The 27,760-nt window shown below is 34.0% G+C and overlaps 5 protein-coding genes across 9 annotated transcripts; 2 read left to right on the top strand and 3 right to left on the bottom strand.

Moving 5' to 3' along the window:
- Positions 1–2: 2 nt before the first annotated feature.
- On the bottom strand, positions 3–3,691 carry LOC128895892 (protein disulfide-isomerase TMX3). Of its 2 annotated transcripts, none has more exons than XM_054158867.1 (10): positions 3,412–3,691; positions 3,007–3,064; positions 2,895–2,934; positions 2,628–2,791; positions 2,373–2,556; positions 2,156–2,300; positions 1,835–2,075; positions 1,566–1,758; positions 1,290–1,482; positions 3–1,207 (listed from the first exon to the last, which is right to left on the bottom strand). In XM_054158867.1, the coding sequence occupies exons 1-10, from the start codon at positions 3,452–3,454 to the stop codon at positions 1,173–1,175; spliced, it is 1,296 nt and encodes a 431-aa protein (XP_054014842.1). In that variant the 5' UTR covers positions 3,455–3,691; the 3' UTR covers positions 3–1,172. The 2 variants fall into 2 exon arrangements, with proteins under 2 accessions (XP_054014842.1, XP_054014843.1); XM_054158868.1 differs by having other exon boundaries at positions 3,007–3,055; positions 3,412–3,690.
- Positions 3,692–7,462: 3,771 nt separating this feature from the next.
- Positions 7,463–8,411, bottom strand: LOC128895830 (uncharacterized). Its single transcript, XM_054158768.1, has 2 exons — positions 8,164–8,411; positions 7,463–8,006 (listed from the first exon to the last, which is right to left on the bottom strand). The coding sequence occupies exons 1-2, from the start codon at positions 8,409–8,411 to the stop codon at positions 7,463–7,465; spliced, it is 792 nt and encodes a 263-aa protein (XP_054014743.1).
- A 7,444-nt stretch (positions 8,412–15,855) lies between these two features.
- On the top strand, positions 15,856–17,237 carry LOC128895999 (uncharacterized). The gene is made up of 5 exons (XM_054159097.1): positions 15,856–16,070; positions 16,211–16,388; positions 16,480–16,704; positions 16,781–16,915; positions 17,001–17,237. Exons 1-5 carry the CDS (start codon positions 15,958–15,960, stop codon positions 17,166–17,168), a joined length of 819 nt encoding a protein of 272 aa, XP_054015072.1. The 5' UTR covers positions 15,856–15,957; the 3' UTR covers positions 17,169–17,237.
- Positions 17,238–17,576: 339 nt separating this feature from the next.
- On the top strand, positions 17,577–20,184 carry LOC128895998 (protein odr-4 homolog). Of its 2 annotated transcripts, XM_054159095.1 has the most exons (9): positions 17,577–17,774; positions 17,870–18,033; positions 18,372–18,551; positions 18,628–18,830; positions 18,904–19,075; positions 19,145–19,327; positions 19,417–19,630; positions 19,703–19,885; positions 19,963–20,184. In XM_054159095.1, exons 2-9 carry the CDS (start codon positions 17,938–17,940, stop codon positions 20,118–20,120), a joined length of 1,389 nt encoding a protein of 462 aa, XP_054015070.1. In that variant the 5' UTR covers positions 17,577–17,774; positions 17,870–17,937; the 3' UTR covers positions 20,121–20,184. The 2 variants fall into 2 exon arrangements, with proteins under 2 accessions (XP_054015070.1, XP_054015069.1); XM_054159094.1 differs by having other exon boundaries at positions 17,577–18,033.
- A 410-nt stretch (positions 20,185–20,594) lies between these two features.
- On the bottom strand, positions 20,595–26,820 carry LOC128895997 (palmitoyltransferase app). 3 transcript variants are annotated; one of them, XR_008461898.1, is made up of 11 exons: positions 26,662–26,819; positions 26,325–26,569; positions 25,868–26,177; positions 25,624–25,784; positions 25,347–25,505; positions 25,130–25,267; positions 24,905–25,059; positions 24,716–24,833; positions 24,519–24,631; positions 22,832–24,436; positions 22,001–22,133 (listed from the first exon to the last, which is right to left on the bottom strand). XR_008461898.1 is itself a non-coding variant. In XM_054159093.1 (9 exons), the coding sequence occupies exons 1-9, from the start codon at positions 26,014–26,016 to the stop codon at positions 21,829–21,831; spliced, it is 1,401 nt and encodes a 466-aa protein (XP_054015068.1). In that variant the 5' UTR covers positions 26,017–26,168; the 3' UTR covers positions 20,595–21,828. The 3 variants fall into 3 exon arrangements, 1 of the variants encoding a protein (XP_054015068.1); XR_008461897.1 differs by having other exon boundaries at positions 26,325–26,820; XM_054159093.1 differs by lacking the exons at positions 26,325–26,569; positions 26,662–26,819 and having other exon boundaries at positions 20,595–22,133; positions 24,334–24,436; positions 25,868–26,168.
- Between the last annotated feature and the right edge of the window lie 940 nt (positions 26,821–27,760).

The raw sequence follows: 27,760 nt of genomic DNA, 5'->3' as shown, positions 1-27,760 counted from the left end.
AGTTAAAGTATTATCATTTTCTTTATTAAATATAAGTAAATACACGTTTATAATGCATAATAGTTTTACCATTCCTGAAAAGAAAAACTTATGCTTTGTAACGAATATACAAAAGTTTACAGATTGTACCATATAAACATAAGATATTTTTTCGTTACATTTATACAAAAAAATATACATCGCTGTTTTTAGATACAATCATAAAATCCTATTTAACATTCACATTTGTCCACAAATCTCAAGTATATATTATACTCGATTTACTTAAAAATATAACATAAAACAAATTCTTCCATACGATTTAAGAAAGCTCGTTTAATTGTATGATTTGTATTGTCTTGTAAACGGTTCATTTAGCTAAGTTTTTCTAACCCTTATGCAGCGATACTTGAGTAATTTTGGACCAAGATTGGAGTCCGACTTTACTGCTCTGCATATGATGCTTAAAGCAACAGTAATCATCGTATTTAGTTTCTGCATTCTTTAATTACTTAGATTTACTCCATCAGTGTTTAGTATGAAAAAAAAATACTGTCATAAATGTACGAGAAAGAAAATAAAATGTAAAACTGTAAAACATTGAATGTTTCTGATTCTACTTGTACATTAAAAATAATAATAAAATTATGAAACAATGTGTAATTTAATAATAATTCTAAACTTCTTTTGTAGAGCATATAAAACAAGACATGGGTAAAAATTCCAAGCACCATAGTATATACAGTAGCCATTACTGATCACTCATTAAGGATTATTCATTATTCTATCTAATTCATATAAGTTTTTAATTTTATTGACTATGAAAATGGCTGTTGAAATAATTCGCATAATCTTTTCATACTTGTGTGAACAATAAGTCGTCAACTAAAACATTTGTTAATATAACTCTTTGTGGATGGTGTCTGGATATATCAGACAATAAAAACTGATTCCTTTAATACATATATAACAATTCATGATGTTAAAATAAAATGTATACATTAGATAAAATCATATTTATATATATGTTATTCTTCTGGGTTCCTGTTAAAATTTCCATCTACAAAGAGTTAAATTAGCAAATTTTATCTAACTAAAAGTAAAAATTATAATATAAAATAATAATATGTACACTTTCGTATCATTAAGAGTCTCAGAAAATCAATAGAACTAATGATGACCTAAGCTTTTTTTTAGTCTTTTTTCATATGATTTCCCCCTGAGTATTCTGCAAAATTATTTAAAATTAAAAATATGTAAAATGTAAATTTACATATTACAAGTTTAGAAAAAAAACTATACAAATTTACCTTCGTCATCATCATCTGCATCTAATATATCTGGACAACAGATACCATAACATATCAATGATAAAAATCCAGCTGGTAAGCCGAACAAAACCATTGTCAAAATAGGATTACCCATCCACATTGCAGTAAGTGTTGTTTTTAATTCAAACCATGATCTGTAAACATGTACGAGCCAATTGTTTCCACCGTATCGCTGAAAATTGATACCATTATATCAATTTCGTTTTGTTTTACAAAATAATTAAAATGTACATATAGAAATAATTTTGTATCTACCGGAGCACTTTCATTGCGTATTTGCTCTAGGAAAAACTCAATTACTTGAGGAGTCAATTTTTCTGCTTCATCTTCTGGAATGTGATGATGATTTGTTGTAGTGTTAATAACAATCAAACTTGGTAACGGTAGAACCATCATTGCTATACTATTGACTAGATCAGGACTAGCTATCCAACCGAACTGAAAGTGGCTAATTAAAAACATAGTAATTACAATTATATTTTGCTTAAAGTAAGAAATATACAAATTATTCTAAAATAACTTACTCGTGATACTTTTCTCGCTTGCTCTTAATTATAGATTCTATCATATCTTTAAACCGTGCCATGTGTGGTGGTACTTCCTCTAATTGATTTTCTTCTACTACTGCCAACACCAGATTTTTGTTTGTTAAAAAAAGTTGATTTATATTTCCTCTTGTTACTTTTGGGAATGTAGGGAAACGTTCCGCGTTTATCCATTTATATAACGTCTCATTTAACTTTTCTATATCACTTGTAGTATGACCTATGTTGTAAAATATATATATCAGTATTAATTACTAGAAGTAGAATAATAATTATATTTTGCTCTTTTATTAACTTTACCTGTAAAATTATAGTGTGAACTTTCTTTATAAACAAATAATGCTGGAACATTTCCTTCGGGAGCATGTTTATTAACAACAGCTGGATAAGATTGATAGAAAAATGCGTGTGGTTGGAACACATCTGCAGTCTTGTAATAAAATTCCTGAATATTATAAGTTTCGTTAATTAAAGCATTTATTAATATATTATAAATAAAGTTTAATATCAATAATACCCATAATGGTCCAGATTTTTCTCCAATGTACAAAAAGTATAAACCACGTTCTTTTTTAATCGTGTCAAAACTTTGAGTTTTTGTTATTTCTTGGACAGGTGGACCACTTACTCTTAATGCAAATTTTACTATTTCCTCTCTTGTTCTATCTCCATGGTAAGTAAACTCTTGCTCCCCTTTCAAACTATATGTAAATAAATAATATTAGTATAAATATGTCAGTCTTAAACTATAAGAGTAAGTTTCTTCTCTTACAATAAAATGGTTGGGAATCCTTTAACTTTGAAAGCATGTGCTATACTTGTAAATCGAGTACAATCCACACGTCCGACTCGTATTGATGTTGCATGTAAATGCTGTGCTACATGAGCCCAAATTGGTTCCAAACGCTTACAATGTGCGCACCATGGTGCATACATCTAAAATAGAACAGTATTTTAAATTTATAAACAATAATATTGCTTACACACATACAGCATTCACTTTATACTATATATTATTCATAATGAAGTGTATTTATACCATTACTAGCCATTGTCCATCTTTTCGAATATCCAAGAACCTACGGTAAAATTTATATTAAAACATTGAGTTTTTATATGAATGATGTAACGTAACTTCAACCACTTTGTACCTGTCACTTAATTCGAGTACACGTGATGCTGTTACATGTGTGAAAATTCCTGAAAAAACTAAGTTACGTTATAATAACAAAGCTACTTTAAACAATATATAATAAAATATGTATATTTGTAAAATAGCAAATAATATTATTGGACAAAAATTAAAAAATTGGATATCATATAACTACTATAATGTCACTAAAATTAACAATTTGTTCACTATTTTGTTTATGCATAAGCTTAACTAATTTCATTCACTAAAATCAAATTAAAAGTGGAATAAAACACTATTAAATTATCGATCGATAGTATTCGAGGTTATGCATTATTACACAGAATAAAAAGTTTATGCTTCTACAGTTAATGTTAACATAGCGTTGTACCTTGTAACCGTCAATAAGAATAAATATATTTACCATAAACAATTGCGATGAGCACAAATTTCGTTAATGTTACCATCGCAGCAGAAAGTGCGAAAAATTCTCTCGTTCAATGTAAAATATTAAGACTAAACAATTTATTCCCACATATTTGTAGTAGATAATACTTTTAGCAGTTAAATTGCAACGCACACAATAAATTCTGACATATCTCTACCATGTTTTCGTTTTACAACTCCGTAGAGTCTTCATACCGGCTTCTTTTGATGACTGTGATGACCGTAACAGAACTCAGGAACTAAAGAGTACTGATATATCTACATATGTATATGTATATGTATATGTAAGAATGAAGCCCTGATTGATTCCAATCAACGCCCAGACTAAACCCTTGAACCTAGAAAGCTGAAATTTTGCACAGAGGTTTCCTTTATAATGTATACAAGGAATAAGAAAGGATATTTCAAAATTCAACCTCTAAGGAGGTAAAAAGGGATTTCAACGTTGGTATTCCATGCGGGTGAAACCGCGGGATGCAGCTAGTACAGTATCGAGGGTGGCTCAACAATGTTGTAACACCTTGAAAAGGGTGGTTCGGGAGGTGATTTGAAACAACTTTTTCCTTAGCGAAAATGTTGTCCGAGACTTCGTTGAGGAGATATTAACAGAAAACTCCGACCAATCAGAGCGCGAGTATACCGTTGGAGCGGCCGTGGTAGCGAAGGCTACGAGCTAAGCGGCCGCGTCCAATGTCCTTCGAATGTCGAGTCGCTTGTTCGGGTACAAGCGCGGCCGCTTAGCACATAGCCTTTGGTACCGCGGCCGCTCTATCGGTATACGCGCGCTTTGATTGGTCGGTGTTTTCTGTTAATATCTCCTCAACGAAGTCTCGAACAACATTTTCGCTAAGGAAAAAGTTGTTTCAAATCACCTCCCGAACCACCCTTTTCAAGGTGTTACAACACTGTTGGGATACCCTGTATATCTATCAGTGCCAAGGAGTCCAAGTGCAGACGTAAGCGTAAGGTACGAGAACCATGTCTTTTAAAATTCGTTCAAATCTTAGCGCCAATCCTACTTTTATGTGAATCCCATTAACACCTCCTTAAACCTCCTAATATCTCCTAACAGCTCCTAACAACTTTTTAAGATTGAAAATCTTTTTATTTTCGAACAGCCGAAATTCATGTCACGTTATATGGTGAAAGATGCTGTGAGGCGATGAAATGGGTGGGTAGTAACAGGATAAATATGTCCCGTTACACAGCTTGTCGTGAGATACATGTATTTTTCTATATTTTAATATCTACTGATTGAAACAATTAATTCAAAATAATTAAACGTTTATGATACATACAGTATCATTCAGTGTTCAATTAAATATTAATAACAATTACGGTTAGGAATAAATAATATTCATTCGAGACATTAATCGTGAGAAATTTGTCAATATTTTAATATCCGCTAATTGCACCAACTAAATATTAATTTCTGACAATAGTTAAATTAATTATTAACAATACTTATTATTTAAACAATGATGTAGAATATGATTATGCTGTGGTATTAATGTTTCGTAAATTCTTTTGTGGATGGATCCAACGAGCCTTCGAATCGACACGTCACGACATGTCACGCGGTTGTTGTTCATCCTTCCCCTTCTCTAGTTCCAGAGGTATAAACCAGCTACGACGCACGACCGCGCCCAAGCAGGTATGCGAGGGGCGAGAAACTCATTCGTCGTTGGTCCCAGTTGATCCTTCGTTCGATATGGATCTCGCGATCGCGCGTCCACATCTCGCGTCCCTCCTATTTGTAGTTTCCCTTAGTATCTTAGTTTAGTTTGGTTAGTTTTAAGGTTCCGTGTACGAGTGTCTCCTCTGCCAATTAATTATTAATCAATTTGTTTTGTTTGTTCGTAAGTCCATATTGGGCTCTTAATATCGTGCTCCACTTCGGTCACTATTGCTTCATGCGATAAGTGTAGTGACCAACCATGTGACTGGCCGAGATCCGTTGCCGTCCTCTTGTGGGTCTGATTTGAGAGAGGCGTCAATCGACGCCTCCGAGGAATCTTCTATTCTCCGTACGCGTCAGGCGAAGTCCAGGCTCCCGGCGCAACGCTGTTCAAAAGAGCCGTAAAACGGTGCAAGTCGTGTCCTGGACTCCTGACGTTGTGCAGAGAGTAGAACTCCGTTTCGGACTCTACGACCGTTAGACATACCTGGTGTCGCCAGGGCAGGCTAACCCGACGCGGTACTACCTACGTCGTACACTGTCAGGTTAGGACCTGGGCCTTCAGCAGCAGGTATGCAGGGAATAGAGTACTGGCGGAGACGTTGATCGTCTTTCTCTCGAATCAGACCCACCAGAGGAAACGGGACTGACTCTGTAAGTCCAATTTCATGGTCGCGTCGTATCGCGATTTAGCTTCACTCCTCTTAGTTCAAATAATTATTTGGCAGAGTCAGACTTGAACTTTGGATATCAAAGGGACTTTTTTTTCTTTGATTTCCACGGTTTCGTACTTAGTATTAAGCTCGTTGCTCTACGTACAGTATGCATCTACGTATGTGTACTCTATGTAGAGGGAGATCGAAGGAAATTTGATTCCTTCTATCTCCGGGTCTCCAGTCGCAGCAACCTCCACGTGGTGAGACCTGGTCGTCGCGAATAATACCGAGAACTAATGGCTGCGAACTTGTAATAAGATCTTTAGATATAAAATGTGCAAAGTGTAAAGTGTAAACGTGTACGGTGTAAAGTGTAAAGTGAGAATAGATTTAGATTAGCAGGAATATAATTAGTTTTCAGAAAAATTCATTTCTATAAATTATGTATTAATATTGATATATTTTTATTGCAAAATGTTAGTCAATTTTCACAACAATTTTTATATTTAAACTACAGATCAAACTACGAAATACGTATTTTCTGAAATGTTGTTTTCTTGCATTACATAAAATTATCCTATTTGTAATGTACTTGCATTCTGTGCGAAATGGAATCATTAAACCCGTATAATCAAAGAACTGGAAAAATTGTATATCGTTTCTAATAAAACGAAGGTGTGTATTATAAGTGTTGATATTCAATTCTTTAGTAATATATTCCGAGAATGTTTGCATATTTTGAACTGTCGAAAATTCTGGATCGATATGCATGTTTCGACATTTTTTCAGGTCAAGATCGAGATCGTAGAAATCAAGTCTCGTCCTTCTAACACAATCTAACATCTCCTTTACACTTGGTGACATTTCCTAACAGCTCCTAATACACACTAACAACTCCTAACACCTTCAAACACTCTCTATCGTCTCCAAACATCCCCAACACCTCCCAACCCTCCCTAATATCTCTTAACAACTCCTAAGGGCTCCAGACAGTTCCCTTTATTTCTTTTTAATTTCTAGAATGTTTCCTATTAATTTCCCTCTTTTCCCTGACACATCTCTTCGCTAGTCATGAGATTCGGATACAATAGGTAAGTTTCGAGATAGAATTAAAAATTATGATGCCTCTCCGAATATCATGATTTCCTGATACAAACGATAAGTTTGGAGCCAAAATAAAAATTATGATATCTTTTCGATCAACACGTTCTGCTGAGCTTCCGGTCGGCCATTGGTTGGGATACAACGGAAGAGAAATAAAGAGAATTAGATTTAATCCTTTCCCCCGAGATCCTTTCGCTGTTTAATAATTGCACTATGTTGTAGTTACTATTAATAATTGAAGTACCTATTTTATCAAACATGTTTAAACGCGGAATGATTCTAAATGGGCAGCGGAAGAGGACGTGTTCTATGGATTCGTCCTCCATTTTACAGTCGCATATTTTACTATCCGTTATGCCTTTTCTACCTAAAGACTCTTTTAAATTAAAATGATTTGATCTAATTCTCGAAATCGACATGCCTGTCTAATGTATTTCCAAACTTTTGGAACCATGGTTTGAACCTTAGTTTTTTCTTTTGTTCCCAGAAGTTAGAGAAATAGTGTGTCCCTTTATTCCTGCCAATTTCCTCGACTCTGCTGCTGAATAAATTCCAAATTTTACGTTTTTGATCTACCAAATAATCTAGTCTTAAGATTGGTATATCTTCCCATGGTTGGTGCACTCTTTCGCGAGGATGTCCGCTTTCTCATTTCCTGGGATTCCTTGATGACCTGGGACCCATACCAGGACTATTTTTTCTCGGTTCTTCAGATTTATCAATGCTTTATAAATTGTCAGTATCCATGCGTTATTGCATCTTTTGTCTGTGGTATCGAGTTTTTCTATTACACTTTCAAGACCTATGAGAACTATGGCTTCTGTGATGTAGATTGTTGCTTCTTTATGTATACTGTAACCGGTTTCTATGGTCTTTCCTTGGGGTAAGTTGAAGATTATTCCTATTCCGTTTGAGGTTTTATTCTCTTGTTTTGATCCATCCGTATAACATATGATTGTATCCTCTTCTTTAACGTTGTGTTTATCCATCAGGAATTGGTTGATCGTATTTAAGGGAATTGCTCCAGTTTCAAATTTTTTGCCTGATTCCTTATCTATATATATTTTGTCCAGGTTTTTTCTTTTATTTAAGATCTTCTCTTTCCAATTGAAGCTGTTTTCCGATGTCTGATTGCTAAACAATATGTTGTTTTTGAGATGCGCTATTTCGTAAAAAGAAGTTTCGATTAAGCTGGGTTTCGTTCCTATTCCTTTATCATATTGCGTTAAGTGGTCTGATTCCTTGTGTCGCGAAAAATAGATCATTTGATTACTCAATGTATTTACTATACCTTTCTGATTTTTCCATTTCCTTGAGCCAATATCTAATTGCAGCTTGTTTTGCTCTTAGATGGTGTCCTACGAACCCTGTATCAGCGTACATGACTGCGATAGGGGTAGACATCCGATATCCCATGGCTGCTCTCAAGGCGGCAGATTCAATTCTTCTGATTTTTTTATTCTGCTCGAGGTTTCCTGCTTTGGTGTATATAATATATGCCCCATAGTCGATAACCCAGGAAATAAGGGCTCTGGTCATTTTGATACCCCAGTTTTGGTTTATCCCTCTTTGCCCTCTGCATAGGTATTGAATAATCCCCAATCTTTTTTTCGCTTTAGCAATGATATCGTCAAAATGGGTTTTGAATCGTAGGTTGTAGTCTAATGTAATTCCTAAAAATTTAGCTTCGGGACTGGACTTGATAAACGTCTTCTGTTTGTTTACTACAGCTTCAATCGAAAAGTCTTCCATTTTTGGGTTGGTTTGAAATCGGACTACTTTTGTTTTCTCCGGTGCTATTGTTAGGTCCCTGATTTCCAGATGGTTTATTAATCTCCTTAAAGCTGTCTCCGATGGATGTAGTGAAGTTTCTTCTTTTTTGTATTTGTTTATTATAACTATATCGTCTGCATAAAGTAGTGTGGTAGTTTGTTCATCGTCAATTTTTTTCTTTCTAATGTTGAGCCAGTTTCTTAGCCAATTCTACATGGTCGATGGACAGTTTGACATTCTCAGGACGTGTAATAATTTGACTAGGTTTACGTTGTCATAAGCACCTTTAATATCTATAAAGATTCCTACTGTATTACACTTTTCCCTGTTGTTGTGTTTAATTTCATTTGTTATTCGTATCAGATTGTCCATCGTTGATTTATTTTTCCTAAAACCTACGCAGGATGTGAGAGTTATTGGTCGAAGAGCATTTTTTCCTGGTTTTTGCAACATGATTATTTCTCCTCTTCTCCAGTCTGGAGGGATCTCTCCTGTTCTCCAGCTTTCCTCGTAGATTCTGAATAGGTGTTCTTTCATATAGAGTGGTAGTTCTGCTATTATCTTATAGTCTATTCCATCTATTCCTGGTGCTGATTTTTTATTCTTGTTTTTTTCTATTGTGTGGAGCATCTCTATTTTGTCTATTGGTGTATTCCGTATTCTTGTCAGATTATTGTCTTCTTCTTGTGGGATCGGGGCTTTGTTTCCAAATTTCCGGTGTTTCCTGTGTAGCATTTTTTAATCCCTTTAATCTTATTCCAAATTTTCGTTATGTTTGTATTATTGCTCATCTCTTGTACAAGGTTTTCCCAGGCAGCCTTCTTTTTTTCTTTTTTCAGGATTTTCCATTTGGTCTTTCATCCCAGCGTATTTTCGTAGTCTTCGATTTTTCCATATTTCCAAAGATTCTTTTGGCAGTTTTTCCATGTTTTCCATGTTGAGGTACATTCCTCGTCCCATCACCTTGGTTGGGTTTTCCGATGTGTGTTGTTTCTTAAAATAATCTAATATTGCTTGTTTCCATTTGTTGTATTTTTCTGAGAGGTTGTATCCTTGTTGTATGTTTATATTTATTTCTTCTTCTTTATTCATTAAGTGCATCCTTAATTCGTTCCAATCTATATTGTTCGGTTTATATAATCTGTTTGTTTTATTTGTTACGTTTCCTGATTCATTCCATTCGATGTAGTCTGAGAAATCATTATGATATGCTATTTTAGGTCGATATTTGAGGGCTGAGTGCCTTTTCCTATTCTAGATACTGCGTCAGTGTTGACAATCATAAATTCAATTTCTTCCAAAACTATTTCTAAATTAGAGCCCTCTACGGAACTTTTTTGACAGTTCCAGAGGGGGTTATGTGCATTAAAGTCCCTTGTTTTCAGATTGCAAATTTAAAAAGTCGTTTTCATCATCCGTCTCTGTTTGTGGTGATTTGAATGATTCCGAGTATTCGTCGTCTTCCTTCTCCTGGCTCTCCGGCACCACATTTTCGAATGTAGTGTTCTTTTCTTCTGGAGGTATCTCTGTCACCGTCTTCTCTTGCCGTTCTATTTCTGCTTCTTCATTCTTCTTTATTGGAGCGTCAACTGTCACTACGTCAGGAATTCCTTCCCATTCTTCGCTAGACATGTAGCTTGTTGGTGAATTTACCACCGGTATGGTTTCCTCTTCACATTGCGTTGACCTCGGGGCCACTTTAGGCAGTGTTGAAAAATTATGCTTACTTTTACTTTGAAATTCGGGAATGTATAGGTTATGTTCATTTGTCGGGGTTAGTCTGTGTTTTGATGTGGTCGGTTTGTTCTGTTGATAATAGTCCTTGTTTTTTATTATAATAGGTGGATCATTTTTAATTTTCTGTGGTTTACGGTGTCGTTCGTCATTGTAGGTTAGGGGGATCTTCTCTATTTCCCTTTCCTGTTGTAGAAAGTTTTTTTCTTTGTGGTAATTTTTTAAGAAGTATCTTTGTCTCTCTTCGTATATTTCACTGAGTTCACTCTCTGTTGGTTCTCCCTGGCGTCCCTGATCATACTTCTTTTTCCATAAGTGGGTTGGTGATGGGTCGTTTAATTTGCTCCTTACAACATTAACTAGCTTCTGTTCCTTAATCCAGTTTATAAGGTCTTCTATATCTTTGTCATTATTAATGCCATAGTTTACCTTATTTGATTTTTGGTTTCTTATCTTTGGTGTACGATTTCCACTCTCTTCTTCCAGGTCAAATTTATTATAACTATTTGGATTCTTCGTTACATGGTAAGACGGAGTAAGAATTTGTGTGTCTTCTTCCTCTAATGGTTGGAAACTATTTTTAGTAACGGTACTGACCTTTGCTGCGTTGACTGGTGATCGTCCATACCCTTCGTTGCCTCTCGCTTGCCTTCTGTTTGGTGTAAACCAGACATTTTCCCTTATTGGGCAGGGTTGATCCTCCCATTTGGCAATTTCCATGCTAAATCTTCCTTTATTTTTCTTCTGACCTAGAGCCGGGAATTCTTCTTCTTTGTATCTGAAGTTATTGGGTCCTCTAAACTTCAATTCGGTCATGGCCACGCTTTTTGCCTCGTGGAAAGACATGTTCTTATAGGCAATCTGTTTATTTATTGCTTTCTCTAATAATGCATACGGTCATTGCCTGTTGAGTGTTGAATGATCTTCTTCGCAGTTGGCACACTTGGGGGAATTTGTACATTCACCGTGAGATCCCTTTCCACAATTGAAACATTTGCTTTCCGGCTCTCGACAGAATCTTTTCGTATGTCCGAATCGTAAACACTGGTAACACTGTCTTATGTTTCTTACAAATGGGGTAACGTTAAGGCACACGTGTCCTTCCATAGTAACTATTTTAGTCGGTAGATTGGTATCTCTAAATTTAACAAGAACCATTTGGGTTTCCACCCATTCATATCCGTGTTCCACTTTTTTCCTTTTCCTCAGTCTTTCCAAGGATTCGATGTTTTGTCCAGGAAGGATCTCTTCTTTCAATTCCTCTAGGGAGTACTCCCATTCTTTGATAATGCCGGTTCTAAATTCAGACCTTCTTGGAATACGTATTTTAAAATCACCGTTGTTCCTTTTGATATACTTGTTATAAATTTCCATTCCTTCCTCTGTCGTTTAATTTTAATTTCTGCTATATGTTTATTCAACATTTTGATTGCTTCAAATTTGTTGACGTCTTCTCTTAGGAATCTGAAAATTTTTAGGTAATTTATTTTTTTGTTCGATTTAAAATATGCATTACCTCCTTTGTTCAGGTTTTTTTTAATCACTTCTATTTCGAATAGATTGATATTAGCTGGTTCAATATTAATTGGAATTTTCTCTTTATTTTTAGATTTATGTCTTTTGTTCGACGACGAATCCGAATCTGATTCTATCTCCGCACGTGGCGAACCACGTGTTGCATTGCGGCCGTTTATGTTTCTCACCTTTGTATTATCACCCCTTCAATCTATCGATTCTACGATCGACGGAACGTTAGTATTTTTAATTTCAATATTTTCCACTTTACTTTTGTATGGATTTACCACTATGTTTGTCTTTTTACTGCCTATAATCTTCAACTTTTTCCTTGCATTTCTATTCTCGTCGCTGTATTCGTTCTCAACTGCTTGTTCTTCACTCTTCCTTCTCAACCTTAGTCTTCCGCTCGCTAGGGGCGCTGACGGTCTTTCTTCTGGGCCGCTGATTGGCTCCTCTTCCTTTCCGTTCTTCTTCTTCATTGGCTCGTTTGTTCCCTCTTCCTTCCTATTGGTGCGCGCTCTATAGATCTCCTCTACCGATCGCTGGATCAGTCTTACTCTTGACTCCTGTTGTTGCAACGTATTTCCGGCTTTTGGGAGGAAGAGCCCGCCCGCGGGCGGCGGGCGGTGTCGGCGGTCCGCTTCTCTTTTATCTCCCATAGATATAGGTTAAATTTTTCGAAATTTTTAAATTTTTCTTTTTTTTATCCCCCCCCCCCCCCCAAATTTATATCTAGGTTTTTATCTCGCACTTCACTCCACCGATTAAACGCACTCAGATATTATTTAACTGTATATTTCCACCGTATTGATTAAATCTAATTCTCTTTATTTCTCTTCCGTTGTGTCCCAACCAATGGCCGACCGGAAGTCTGCTAATACAAGAGGTAAGTATCGATATTCGATTAAAAATCATGCCACATTTTTATTCTGGCGAACATGATATGCGAAGAGGCATCATAATTTTTAATTCTATCTCGAAACTTACCTATTGTATCCGGATCTCATGAACAGCGAAGAACGTCACCAATCGAATTTGGCTCTAATTTTACTTCTGATATTATAAGAACATGATATTCGAAGAGCTGGAATATGTGTTAATTTTAGCTCATAACTTACTTTTTGTATCTGGATCACTTTAACAAAGAGGAGAGGTACCAGAGAAAGGAGGGGAATTAAAGGGAAATGTGCTAAGAAATGAATAGAAGTGAAGGGAACTGTCGGAAGTTGTTAGGAGGTCTTAGAGAGTGATAGGAGTTGTTGGAGCATTTTGGGAGATGTTAGAGAGTGTCAGGAAATGTCAGAAAGTGTAGGAGATGTTAGGTGGTGTTGGAAGGTATTTGGAGTTGTTAGAAGATGTTAGAGGTTCCGTTTCAGTTGCGAAGGAAGCTTTTAGCCATAGATTACAAACTCTATAAGTACAGATGTATAGGAGTCGTCCAGTACGTCTAGCAACGTAATAAGGCGGCCATGGCTTCACTCTTGGTCCAGCTATGCCAGTCCCTATACTCCTATGTCTATGATTGATACCTGTTGGTGGTGTAGTGTCTCTCGAAGTTCATGATCAGCATCTTGTAAACTTTCCTATACTTCAAATAATTGTTTCCTTAGCAAATCAAGTTATTGCTTTTAATATATTCTCGTTACGTGGTAATTATTGTTAATTGTAAGCTGTCTGAACAATAAAACATACTTTTACGGCATACGCGCGCTCTGATTGGTCAACGTTTTCCGTTAATATCTTCTTAACGAAGCTTCGGACAACATTTTCGCAAAGGAAAAAGTTGTTTCAAATCACCTCCCGAACCACCTCTTTCAAGGTGTTACAACATTTTTCGGACACCTTGTATATTGTCAATTTAAAAAAAACAAAACGTTAGCTATCCTTGTCCTACGTGTTTCTTTCTCTCGGACTCACTCTGTACCCATATTTGAACCTCTCGTGATTTCTATCTTGCGGAACGCTCTTGGAAAATGTTCATAATTATTTAATAACAATCAAGATCGTATGGAAAATCATTCCTGAATGTTATCAGTGATCTAAACCTTATATCAAGTGTGCTGAAGCGGTTAAATTGTTTGCAAAAAGTTAATAAACCAACAAATAATTATAATTAAAGTATCAAGAGGGTCAGAACACTGCAAAAGCATTTTAAAGGGAGCTATATTTAGAAAGTATTTAGTACATTCAGTACGTTTTATCGAGCATATAAACAAACAAAAACTGGACACATAATTGTCGTTAACGTGGAGTTACTCGATTCTACAATATAAAAATGAAAAAACCCAGATAGCACCGAACGTCTCATGGACGTACATAAGACGTTCCTGTTCCTATGCTATCTGGGTATACAGTCATTATTTAATATTCGCAACAGAATATTTTTTTCCGTAGATAAAACATATATTTATCTAATATTCGCAACAGAGTATATGTTTGCACATGTAAAACAAAATGTTTATTCAGAATTACCTAGTAAATTAATTCTTCTAACTTTTCAAAAAAAAGTTCAAGTCATTTAGACCATTTCAAAAGAAGGAACTGTGTTTTAAAAAGTATCCGAATATTAATGCGAGTCACTATACAGGGTGTCCCAAAAGTCGGAGAGGAGCCGGAAGGGGGGGGGGGGGGGTAGCGGAGACGATTCTGAACAACAATTTCCTTTGCAAAAATGTCGGATGGGGCTTCGTTAAGGAGATATTAACGGAAAACACTGACCAATCAGAGCGCGAGGATGCCGTTGGAGCGGCCGCGGTAGCGAAGGCTGCGCGCTTGTACGCGAACAAGTGACTCGACGTGCATCGAGGGACATTGACGCTGCCGCCTAACGCGTAGCCTTCGCTATCGCGGCCGCTCCAACGGTCTACGCGCGCTCTGATTGGTCGGGGTTTTCGCTTAATATCTCCTTAACGAAGCCCCATCCGACATTTTTGCAAAGGAAATTGTTATTCAGAATCGTCTCAGCTACCTCCCCCCTTCCGGCTCCTCCCCAACTTTTGGGACACCCTGTATAGACACATATATACATAATTACAAACCCACACATACATGTATATTTATATACAGGTTGTATTAAAATAAAGGCTCTTGAAAAATCTCATGCGTTGTTGCCAATCGTTCACATTTTTCTCGCATGCAGTTAGTCTGACATAAACATTTTCTCGATCTTCTATCGCTTGATCACTCTGCACTCGTACAAGCAGTCGTTCTGCAAAAAAATGAAAAATTTTCACAGATAATTTTCACTTTGTAATTGAAAAAATAAATAGATTTGTAAATTATGTTACAGTGGTCTGCCCTCTCGCGGACCTGTGTTCCCGTTACCAAAATGTAAAATTTGGTCAGAATTTGTTACGTATCAAATATTTTTCCCCAAATAATCCCGCTGTATTAGCAGACACTGCAAATCTTGGCCATTATTGGCATAACACTCAAATTTGTAATAATTATACTTCCTATATACTATCGCTGGTAGAAGGCGTAGTTAGAGCGGATTCTAGGTTTTTTGCTCTTCCTGGTAATGCAGGAATCTTTACCCTACTACTCTCGCCATACCGTTAATGGAAAAAGACAGGAGAAAAACGTATACACGTTAATTACAACAATAACAACAAAGACTTGACTTTATTAAAAAGTGGACGCTATAGCTAGTCCACGTGTTATGTACCTCGTTCAATGGCTAGCAACGACCAACGATTGACCACGACTGACTCTCTTGCCGCCTCTCGCAAAGCGGAACATGGCCGCTTCCCCCACTCTCGCATATCGAGTAAGAGGGAAGAGAGAGATGGAAATACGCGATTTCCACAGGATGTGGCCGTTATCAGCGGAAGAAGTGTCCATTTTATATCGAAAATAATTCCCACTGTTACTGTAAGATGGCGTCACTATGCTATTTATATCGTCATCTAGCGGTGAGATTGGCAACTGTTTTACTGCAAGCTTGGGCATTTTGCTTCGGATGGCCCCACTGTAGCATGACTGGGCTTTTAAATTTTTTTTGGTTGCACTTGGATCCACTTATTATTAATTAATAATAATATACTAATAAAATATTACAATGCTACGCATTTCGGCAGAGCAAGGCATACGAAAACTTAGCACTAATGGGTTAACGGTAAAATGCAACCGATTAGAAGGAAAAGTAGCAATTGTAACAGCATCAACTGAAGGGTAAATAAATGAATAAATAATTATTATTGTTGTATAGGTTATACGACATAATCTCTTGTATTCAAATACTAATTTACGAATTTATAATATATATTTATACATTAATTGAATACTTAAATGAGATGTGTACATACATACAGGATCGGTTTTGCAATTGCAAGACGTTTAGCTCAAGAAGGTGCTAAGGTAATGGTCAGCAGTCGCAGAGAGTCAAATGTAAAGAAAGCTGTGGAACAACTTAAATCTGAAGGTTTACAAGTTTCTGGTGTTATATGCCATGTTAGTAAAAAAGATCATAGAAAAAATCTTTTCAATAAAGTACGTAGCAGTGTCGAAAAATTACATTTTGGATCATAACATAAGTTTCATTTTTTGGGTAAATAATTAATTAATATTAATAATCTTATAGACAAAAGAGGAATTTGGTGGCTTAGATATCCTTGTATCAAATGCAGCTACAAATCCTAGTGCAAATACCATCTTTGATACCTCTGAAGAACTATGGGATAAAATCTTTGATGTTAATGTTAAAAGTACTTTTCTTTTAATGCAAGAATCCTTACCGCTTTTGAGAGAGAGTAAATCACCTTCAATAATTCTTATATCTTCGATAGCAGCATACCAACCAATTACTGTAAGAAATTTCTTAAATACTATGATCACAATAAATTTGTATACTTTATAAAAATTTATGTTTATTTGGATCTTAGTTGTTAGGTGCATATGCTGTTAGTAAAACAGCTCTATTAGGTCTTAACAATGTAGCTGCTGCTAGTCTTGTATCAGAAGGAATCCGTGTCAATACTATAGCACCTGGTATTATAAAGACTAAGTTTTCGCAATTAGTATGTATTTACATGGATTTCTATAAATTATATTATTATATATTATCCATCACATCTTTAAAGTATATCTTTCTTTATTTTACAGCTTGTTGAAGGTGATATAGGAGATACATCTTTATCCACAATACCAATGCAAAGATTTGGCGAAACAAATGATATTGCAGGAGTTGCTGCATTTTTAGCAAGCAATGATGCTGCTTATATTACTGGTGAAACTATTGTTGCAGCTGGTGGAATGCAGTCCAGACTTTAACCATTGTATTGTAATATCTGTTTCAATATTGTGTATAACTTGTAATAAGAATATTATTTTTTATACATATATGCATTTGTAAATATGAACTAAAATATTACAATTGATACATTACATTGGCATTTAAAAAGTATTTGATTACATAATATTTAAGGTTATACCTTACATATATACACAAAATATATATTATTTATCAAAAGCGTATTTGTATAATTCCACTGTGCAATACTATCGCTATTTGAATAAAATGCAGTTTACAGTAAGCAAGCGTTATTTATTTATTATTACCAACATAGCTACAGCTTTAGTACCATCAATCGACAATGATAGATATTGTTTTACGACAACCTTGCGCGTTCTATCGTCGAAGGCGCTGCTTACGGAGTCAAAATTATTTAAACAAATCTTTTTATTTTTTTTAGTTAATATAGAATTATAATATGGTTCGTTATTATTCACATACGTAGTTAGTAATTTGTATATGTAAATATAATTCAATATAAATTGAAGAGTGCTCCTACTCAATATCACAATCATGTTTTATTTACTTCATTCCACTTCCTTCCATCTGGTACCATCTTCTCGACGAACAGAATGTAGTCCAATGTAATCGAAGTCAAACGGAAAGAATTATAGAATCTGTTGTATCATACACAAGTCTGTATAAATTTGTATAACTAATATTAACGTGTTTACTATAGTAACTTGGTAAGGGTACATAGTCAATCGTATTTGACCATCTGACGTTGCATTGCCAAGTGAAGAGAAAATGGGACGAACTGTATATGCGGAAGAACGTTTACACAATTACCTGACATCGTTAGGAAAACCGGATGAATATACGATAGGCCTAATTTTGGGACAGGTTCGATTTTTGTATGTTTCAATTTCACGTCATCTCCATGTTTTTATTTACGTAGCATATGTAAATGTTGACCGAGAATCGTGTTTTCAGATTATTTTAATTAATATTCATTACTCACTGATTTTTGTAAAAATCATACTTACGATACATTTACTAAATTAGTATTCAATTTTAATTCATATTTATTCTTTTACGAATTGATTTAGTAACGAAAGGTTAAGGTGGAAGATCAGAATGCAATCAACCAATGGTTCACTGGAATTTTGTACTGTTATAGTTGATTAAATGAATATTATCTGTTTTGCATTTGATTATTTAAACTGATATTGAAATTGCAGAGTGCTGGTCAGAAAGATTATATTGTACACTTAGCAAAAACACCACCTCCTCTTGGCAAAAATGTTGTGGAAGAAACATTGATTAGTTCAACGACAAATGTTCAGCAGGAAACTGCTGAAAATTATATTAAATCAGTGAGGGATATACCTGAGAGCTGGGTTGCTGATCATGCTAAACATGTATGTTTAACATTTAAAAATCTTATGGAAGTAATTTTCAATTTGCAAGAGTTAAATACTTTAATATTATATATAGGTCACCAGAATGTTACCTGGTGGAATGCATGTTCTTGGTGCATTTATTGTTGGTCCTGATGATACTATGAATGAGAACATAAATGTACAGAAAATTAAATCTATCCTTATGGCAATTCAGAGAAATTTGATGCACAATAAGTACCTCTGTGGAGACAACAACGAAGAACATCTTATTTTAAGCTTGAATAGCATTACACAAAAGTACAATGCATTATAAGCATCATGCATTTCAAATGATTATTTTTATATACAGCATAATGCCTAATATTTTTAGATATATTTGTAAATCTATAGAAACCAATAAAACTGGGATGTTGAAGCCAGCGGAATGGAAGTTTCAAGGAAAAGCTACCAAGTGGCATCAACTGGAAGCTCTTGTAGATTTTGATCGTTTATTTCTCATTGCTGCAGATAAAGATCCTGAAACTCTTAAAACACAACTACAGGTAATAAACAACAGATATTAATATATTCATTAAACATATAAAAACCATGTGTATGATTTAATTTTATAGGATATTTTAGAAAATATATCCCACACCATTGAGTCTTCTATAACTGTTATTGAAGGAGATGTACGATCTCCTGATGATCCATTGGAAATAATCAGCAAAAGTAAAAAGGATAAAAAAGGAATAAAAAATAATGAAAAGAATAGTAATGATAAATCAATCCAAATTAACTTATACATTCCATGTGTAAGTAGTCACGTTACATGTCTTCTGAAATGAGAAATGAAAATACTTCTACCAAATATATAATTCCATTCTATTATATGGATTATTAGCAAGAAAAACATATTAACTCAAATGTAAGGATAACACCATGCAATGCATCGATACGTTTAGTTGGACAATTGGCTAGTAGAACCTTTGTTCATCAAAAAGCAAATGTTGAAGAAGCTAATGTGGCAGTGAAACAAGATATAATAAGGTCTCTAGCAAGTAGGTTAGAAATGCATTGGGATAGTTTAATTGAAGAAGAAAATGGATCCCCAGAAGGTAAATATTTTCTACATATGTATATTCTTTTCGGGATATCTATGAACAATTTATCCTGTCCTTTCTTTTTAGAAAATATAACGTTACACGAACCTCCGAGAAGAGTATTAATAGCATTACCAGAAAGTAAAGTAACATTATCCGATTACCTTTTCCCTGGTGAAGGACCTCAAGAAGCCCTTCTATCATTGCAAGAACTTTTAGACTTGGAAGTAAATGAAAGTAACGTTCAAAAAGATATAGAGGTCCAAGCTGGTAAGTGTTTACAATTATGTATATCTTAAAAATGTGTATACTCTGATTATATACAATCCTGCGAATTTATTATCCAGATCCAACAGAATTTTATTGTCAAAGTGAAATCGACGTAAAACCTAGCGATCTTGGTAAAGATTCATCTGGAAATAACCAAACTACAGTATATGTCGCAGGTATCAGTATTGCGGTTATAATTTTAATTATTGCTATCATAATACACAAATTATACTAAAATTAGGATGGATTTATATTTTACTGGAAATATGCAAAGAATAAAATCTGTACATTCTATTATATTATCATAATGTTATTTGCACATACAAAAATATTAATAAGAATAAATAATAGTGATCTGATTGAACAAAATGGCATATATACCAATGAGACTTTTGAGTCGCATTACTTGTAAATTGTATGTAGTAAAGTGTTAAATTATTAATACATTTTACGAGTATACATATTGAACGTATTGTTAATTAGGAAAGACAACTTTATTAAATTTTTCATTTAAATGTTTTATGTAATTATTAAATATTTTTGTAAATGTATACTTATGATGAATGTAAAAGAAATATTTAATAAAAATACTTTTATGTGCTGAACACAGTACATAATTTACCTTTTCAAAATACTAGATATTACATATATTATTATTATATACTTGAAGAATTTTTAAATAGGTATAATATGATATAACATATTGATATATTTTTAACTTGTGGTATATTATCTTATCATTATAACATCTACACAATATATACATACAATATCATACACGCACGTTATGTACAAAAAGACAATATTCTCAAAGTTAATATAATGACAATTCTTAATAGATAAAGTGAACTAACAGTGTCATTTCGTTTTTCAATAATTAATAGTGTATCCCGATTTCTCTGAATAAAACAATGCCATGCAATGTTGAAACTCGAGTTACTCATAAACAAGGCAGTGGTATATCTACTTTTAAAATGCTTGGTACAAACTGCATTGCCTTAACAAATTTTTCAAATTCTTGCAAACCTATACTAACGTTTATGAAAATTCTTTGTATTTACAAAACTCTCTTTACACTGTACATAGCAAATTTAATGAACAAAATCGTAATACTTTTTTACCAATATGAAAAATTGATCCAATAATACTTTACATTTTTAATACTAATTTATAATAAAATTTTGGAATTCAACTTTTCGTCACATTGCAGATTTGATATTTTTGAAATGGATAAAAATATCTTCTAATAACAATTAATACACATATTAAATATATTTTTCTCTTTTGTTAAATTAGTACTTAATCAGGATTTTCATATATTTAGTAAAAACAGATTTTCAAATGCAGAAGTTACTTCAATTAGTAAAGGAATATCTTGTTCCATTATAATGTATAATCAAAGATAAGAAACTGAAGTGTATAAAAGCAACAGAAATGTACAAATTCATAATAAAATGATTATGCAGTACATCTTCCTTAATCCACATATCTTTCGTTTAGTATAATATCGAGAATATCATGTAATCAATTTTAGCATTTCCATATTTTGTATATTTATACATACCTACTACATTTCAAGTAGAATATTTTCATCTAGTTCGTTACGGTGAAAAAAAGGAAGTCGCAAATAGTTGAAATTGAATGTAAGTACAATGATGAACGAATAGTGCAGATCAAATAAAATAAAGGTCGTGTTATTTAACCCTTGATTAATTTTGTAATTTATGATAGTACTTAAATAAATTCGTAAAAATTCATCACATATTAATCAGTAATTTTGTACTTTTTTTTGTCATTGTTTCTTTTTATCTATAATTTAAAGTAGATACATATTTAAGAAGAAATAGAAAAGAACAGAATTAAATCTGCACTATCCTTTGATAAGCGCCAATGACTTCGACAAGCCTATGAATCTATCTACATAAAAAGTATAAATTCAATTGTTATATTCCCCCCATTTTTATAAGTCCCGCTTGACTTCCTCTACCGACACTGGCATCTTCCAATGAATCTAAGTCTAAAGCAGACTCTATCATAGTTGTATCTTGTAACAATCTAAGTTTAGATGCAGACAAGGGAGTTGTTACAGTTACCGAAGGTATAGAGGACGTATCCAACGTAGAAGAAATCACAACACTCTGACGGGGAGGTAGCGGAGCAATTTCATCGATATCAATTGGAGCTATATTAAGTGATGCTAGTGGTACTTCGTTGGTAACAAGTTGGCTCACGCTGTTTGTAGTACTACCTAAAAACAAATCCATAAGGCTGATCAAACGATTTGAATAGCATTAAAATATATGTATAATATGTACATTCTATGTACTACGTAGGACATATTAGAATTCGAAAAATTGGCATTAACGTCTAATGGGAAGCCATACAAATGCTCTTTAGTAACAAAAATTGTATCGTACAACTCATCACAAAAGTGCAGTATTGGCTGTGTACCTTTGCTGTGTAAACAAATAAACTGAAACTAAATTGCCATAAACGAGGTATCCCAGGCGTTGGTGTCATTAACGTGTTCCCTATTTATACACATGTCTGATAATATTTAGAAAACAATTAAAAATAAATTACTTTACTAATAACGATTATATGACAGAACACTCTTGATATTACACATACAAATATAAATTTATGAAATTGTTGTATACATGTCATTTATAAATACATGTATGTTTATATACATATCATACTTTGATGATCCCAGTGCCCATAATAAGAATCTATAATAATTATGAACTACTTAATTACAACTATTTAATTAGTCACAATCCATAAACCCTTATATTGATGTAACATTCTAAAAATTAGTCCCTTCGGAAGTGTGGAAAATATACGTCAAATGTAAAGTGTATATTAACAACTATTAATAAATACCAATTCATTCATATTAAACATACACACAATGATGGATGGAATAAAAGAAGATAAACTTACCAAACGGTATGCTCTGAGCCCTCGATAACAGGACGTAATTTTAAACAACAGAGAAACACAATTTATTGAATTATATAGAAATATAGCGAAATGTTAAAAAAAAAAAAACTTAAATTTATCTAATGCAGTCGATAATATTTATATTCAAACACGATCCTTTATCATGTCAAAGATTAATGTTATAGCGAAAACGATTTCGTGATTAAATGCTTTAGATTAAACGAACGCAATGAATATTGTACTATTTAATGTGTGTCATTGCAAAATATTAAAAGTTGTAATGAAATTAATGTGTCAGTTCTTTTTTCAGTCAAGATATATATAACACTGTAACAAGAATATTAATTTCTCTCTTTCTCCTCATTTTTAAAAAACATATCTATGTGCTTAATACTAAATTGAATATTCGAAAAATAAATAAATCTCTGTTAATAACAACAAAATTCAACTTGAATGCACTTCGTTTGTATAAATCTGTAAGTTGCAGCGCGAGAAAACATGAACAATCATCGTAATAATAATCTTTGTTAATGCCATTAATGTACTTTTTTTATAGTATTTATATAGTATACTTTTGATAATCGTTATGTACATTTTAAAAAGTTTATGTTGTAAGTTTTCTTTTAATAGTAAACGGATAGAGTATTAGTACCTATAATATTTTAATCGTAACACACTAAAAGAATTTCCTTAACAAGTGACGCTATGGCCGTTTATTCAATTTTTGTTTAATAGGTGGGATGAATATTATTACTTTAAAAAATGCGAATGTCGTAAAGAATATTAAATATCATCGTTATCACTCATGGAACTCATGATAAATCTCCGATTTAAAAGATCTTCTTCGGTACCGTCACTTGGGCACAAAGAATTTTCCGCGTAAGCGAAAGTATTGATTAATGGTCCTGAACCGAATCTGTTAACTGGGAGTCCTATTGCGTTTTGACCGATAATTGGCATTCCCCCAGCCCCCAATATTCGCGACATTACAACTGCTGGTAACAGATTTTTTGATATTGGATACTTTAACCCATGAACAGTGCATCTCAAATTATTGTATTTAAGAATATGTTGAGATTGAGAAATTCGTAATGGATCCTCGGAGTAACATTGTGGAAATTTTTGAAGATCGGTATAACCACTGGGACCATCGATTTTGTATCTTATAGGATCCTCGGAATATCTTTGCGGATATTTTTGAAGATCGATAGCAAATTTTTGATCGCCGACACACTGATCATACATTAAGTTGTTATCTGAACATCTATGATACTCTTCCCTACATCTATGAGGATACTTATGCAAATTCTCCTCGCATCTGCATGGATATTTTTGGAAATCTGGATTACCCCTATCTGTTTCATATTTTATATGTTTTACAGAATCCTGAAAACAGTGCTGTAGGGGATACGTTGGAGCATATGTATCGTTAATATATTGACGTGAATACTCTGGTAGATCCTCAGGATAACGAACGGTATGCCTCAAAAGGCTTAACTCACCGTTTATTGATTCGATTTGCGGCGAGTGTTGACCGGTGACGAGATTGTTCATCGAACCTGTGAGATCTGTACTGGGATTTGTTTGAACAGTTGTACCATTGGACTGTAACAGTAAACAATAAAAAAAAATGAACGATGCAATTAAATAATACAATTAAAACTTTAAATGTCTAATTACTAATTACCTGTGGTTGTACAATTTTCACAGTACCGTACGTCTTATTACTAGTGATTACACTGTCATCGCTAACTCTTTCTTGTTCCGCGCGATATTCAGGCGTCACTATACCTCTTCGATCTGTAAACATTGATAATTCCAATGTAGATAGCAGTTGTAAATGAATCTATTAAAATAATTATCAAGAATAAAAAGATGAATTACCAATTAAGCTAGGTGGTGCAGGTCCGCATAATACGTAGAAACAATTTCCACATATATTTCCTTGGCTATAAGGGTTGGAACTTCCTTGTCCTCTTTTAATGGAAAATGATCCCTTGATCTATGATAATAATAAGCATTACATTAAACTATTTAAAAATTTCAGGATCATCTATCGTATACAATACTTACATCTTCATTAGTTGTTTGATTACTAGTAGTTAGATGTGTATGAAAACCAGAAAGGCCAAGAATACTCCAAACAGAGAAAAAACATATAACCCCTACGACAACGCTTCCGGGAGATATTCTAACTGCTTCTAAAAATGGTCTACCATCTCTTGTGACTGTAAATAATTGGTTGTAAAATTAGAACATATCTTATTTATTTATCTTGTTTCCAATGAATCTACTTACGCATTATTAAATGTGTAACAGCACATGCGAGTATGAAAACACAAAGAAATGCCAAGGACACGATAAAAGCATAAAAGTATCTGTAATTTCTTCTACCCACACAGTTCCCAATCCATGGACAATGATGGTCAAACCTCTCTGAAACAATAATCGCGCGATACTTTCTCACAGTTTTTTGATAAAAGTAGCTTGAATAACAAATAACAAACATACATACCTACACAATTGTCACATAAACTACAATGTGAAGCCCTTGGTGGCCTAAATATTTTGCAAGTGAAACAATATTTCAATTTTACTGGTTGACCTTTCACTAATACCTCCTTTGTTCTGGGTGGAGGTCTATACATTTTAGAATTACCATTGTTTGGAACCTCTTTATCCAACATGTAAAAAGTATAAATGTTTTAGTTGAAACATCAAAAAATATTAGTTATCATATTATATTCTCAAACTTAAATGTTTTATTGTAAAAAAAATATGTTCTTATCTACCAATTTGCTTTTCAATGTAGGCAGCTTCGTCGGGAGTTGCTCTTGGTATTACTCCAGGGTCGCTAAAACTTGTTCTGAATAAAGCAGACATTACAAAAATGAATAGTAAGCCACCAATAACGGGTATAGCAGGTGTTATGTGAACTGCTAAGAATGGACAACTAAAAAAGAAAACGATAAAGTTGTTAAAATAACATTTTCTTAGGGTCATTTAAAATGACAACTCTGATAATAGTAATCTTACTCAAAAGCAAAGAATAAACCACTGGTTCCAGCAATGAGGCACACAGTCACATAAAAAACTCTAGTTTGCGGTGCCATCATCACTCTGCCATCACAACAAAATCGGTTTCTACCTGGGAAAAGTTCCCATTTTCGAGTAATATGTGGCATTTTGTAAAGGTAAACTGTTTTATACACTGTCTATATGTACAAATACGTAATGCCCAATTTGTAGTAAATAATTTATTAAGGCCATGCAATGTTTGTTTAGCGTCACCATGCGAAACCTTGGACAACCATATTTCATCTTGGCCTACTAATTTGTTATTCGGCTGTAACATATTTTACAGACAATTAAATTGATTCGTGTTATTTGTAATCTTCATTCACTGTAATGGCTGTTTGGGTATATTTGAATCTCAAATATTCAACGTCTACATTCTCATAGGTATAGTTATGTTATTAAAAAATCGACTTACCATACATTTACAAATTGCCTAGTATGTTGTGCAGTACTTGCAAAGAACGTATGTCCCTTGTCAACTTAACCTAATTGCATCGTTCGCTGAAGATGCGAAGACGTTCATATTTGATAAAAGTCCACATTCTCACACTATCAAACAGAATTGTTTGTTTTCTTCCGCATTCTATAAACAGCCATGAACTCACTTTCGAGACAGCATCGTCACTGTCTTGCGGAGGCCACCGACATCGAGAACACTCGCTGCAGGGTCACAGCCGAGGAAAATTAGGGGCGAAAATTCATTTGTAAACTAGGTCACTACGATGTGACGCGTAAATGACACTTGTACGCACCCGATATAACCTTCAAACCCGCGATATACATTACGGTCTAGGAAGTTGTTGCAACGTTTCACTCGATCAACCTCAGTTCGATGACAATATCATATATATTTACTGGAAAGGATTGTTGCCTGTGGTGTTTGCTTGAGATTATCTGTGGTTCCCTCTGACGGGGTATGTGGAAGTACCACGTGATCTCGTTGTCACGTGATCTACACTAAACGATTTCAATTTCAAGTGCAATCAGTTCCTATCAAAAGCAAAATAATTTCTTCATAAACTTAATTTGACTTAATTCGAATAGACGACGATTTAACTACGGCTCTATAGAGAGTATGTGCAGGATAATTCAAGCAAGATAAAAAAAAGAAAAGATGAAGTGCACTCGATAAAATAAAATTCGAATAATTTGTCTATGTACTAATCGTAGTCGTGTCGTATTAATTTTTGTAATTAATTTTAATTGTATGTAATTGATATAGCTTTTTTTTTTATTTCATCTATTCTATTAATCGTTCTGACTCATAATACAGGTTTATCTAAAAATTGACGATAGAATGGAATCGCAATTCTGATTATGTAAGTATTCCTGTTATCTTGACAGCGTTCCTAAAAGAAACTGATTGATCGATTTCTTTGAAAGTGTAAGAAAATTGTCGATTGTTTATGACACGAACTAAAATTCTGATAAAAATATAAATTCACTGGAGAAACAAATGATATCGAGTTACGATCCCGTTGTTCCTGTACCTGGAGTACCGTAGTCCGCTCAGAAACATGGGATTGATTATTTAACGGTAGGAGGGTGTGCAACTTATCGCTCCCATTGCAAAATGGGTCGTCGACGCAATGCAGTACATCGTTACACATACAGATGCACACATTCAATGAAACCTTGAAAATCGAAGAATCCTACTATGAACGCCATCTTTGGGTACGTCCGTGAACGTGACAGTTGCGATCCTAAAATTTTATGTATATAAACTAACCCTGTAATGTCCCTTCATAGATCTATAGATCGGTCATTAAGGTTAACAAACTATTTACAAAGACATCTAAATAAAAACTACTGCACCTCGATCGTACTCGCGTGCTATCGTAATATTCAGCA

Source organism: Hylaeus anthracinus, unplaced genomic scaffold, assembly GCF_026225885.1.
Source record: "Hylaeus anthracinus isolate JK02 unplaced genomic scaffold, UHH_iyHylAnth1.0_haploid 5, whole genome shotgun sequence".
In the NCBI taxonomy this organism is placed as follows: domain Eukaryota; kingdom Metazoa; phylum Arthropoda; class Insecta; order Hymenoptera; family Colletidae; genus Hylaeus; species Hylaeus anthracinus.
The sequence above is the reverse complement of the archived record's forward strand: the minus strand, read 5'-3'. Positions and strand labels throughout refer to the sequence as shown.

Coding starts and splice junctions, on each gene's coding strand:
- LOC128895830 (XM_054158768.1), bottom strand. CDS start 8,411: ATGACCAGAGCCCTTATTTCCTGGGTTATCGACTATGGGGCATATATT. Junction 8,007..8,163: donor GAAATGGAAAAATCAGAAAG/GTATAGTAAATA, acceptor CATATTGTTTAG/CAATCAGACATCGGAAAACA.
- LOC128895999 (XM_054159097.1), top strand. CDS start 15,958: ATGCTACGCATTTCGGCAGAGCAAGGCATACGAAAACTTAGCACTAAT. Junction 16,071..16,210: donor GTAACAGCATCAACTGAAGG/GTAAATAAATGA, acceptor ACATACATACAG/GATCGGTTTTGCAATTGCAA. Junction 16,705..16,780: donor CAGCATACCAACCAATTACT/GTAAGAAATTTC, acceptor TTTGGATCTTAG/TTGTTAGGTGCATATGCTGT.
- LOC128895998 (XM_054159095.1), top strand. CDS start 17,938: ATGGGACGAACTGTATATGCGGAAGAACGTTTACACAATTACCTGACA. Junction 18,552..18,627: donor TTGCTGATCATGCTAAACAT/GTATGTTTAACA, acceptor TATTATATATAG/GTCACCAGAATGTTACCTGG. Junction 19,076..19,144: donor CTCTTAAAACACAACTACAG/GTAATAAACAAC, acceptor TTAATTTTATAG/GATATTTTAGAAAATATATC.
- LOC128895997 (XM_054159093.1), bottom strand. CDS start 26,016: ATGCCACATATTACTCGAAAATGGGAACTTTTCCCAGGTAGAAACCGA. Junction 25,506..25,623: donor CTACATTGAAAAGCAAATTG/GTAGATAAGAAC, acceptor TGTTGGATAAAG/AGGTTCCAAACAATGGTAAT. Junction 25,060..25,129: donor TGTTACACATTTAATAATGC/GTAAGTAGATTC, acceptor AATTATTTACAG/TCACAAGAGATGGTAGACCA.
- LOC128895892 (XM_054158867.1), bottom strand. CDS start 3,454: ATGGTAACATTAACGAAATTTGTGCTCATCGCAATTGTTTATG. Junction 2,935..3,006: donor GTACTCGAATTAAGTGACAG/GTACAAAGTGGT, acceptor ATTTTACCGTAG/GTTCTTGGATATTCGAAAAG. Junction 1,483..1,565: donor TACGCAATGAAAGTGCTCCG/GTAGATACAAAA, acceptor ATCAATTTTCAG/CGATACGGTGGAAACAATTG.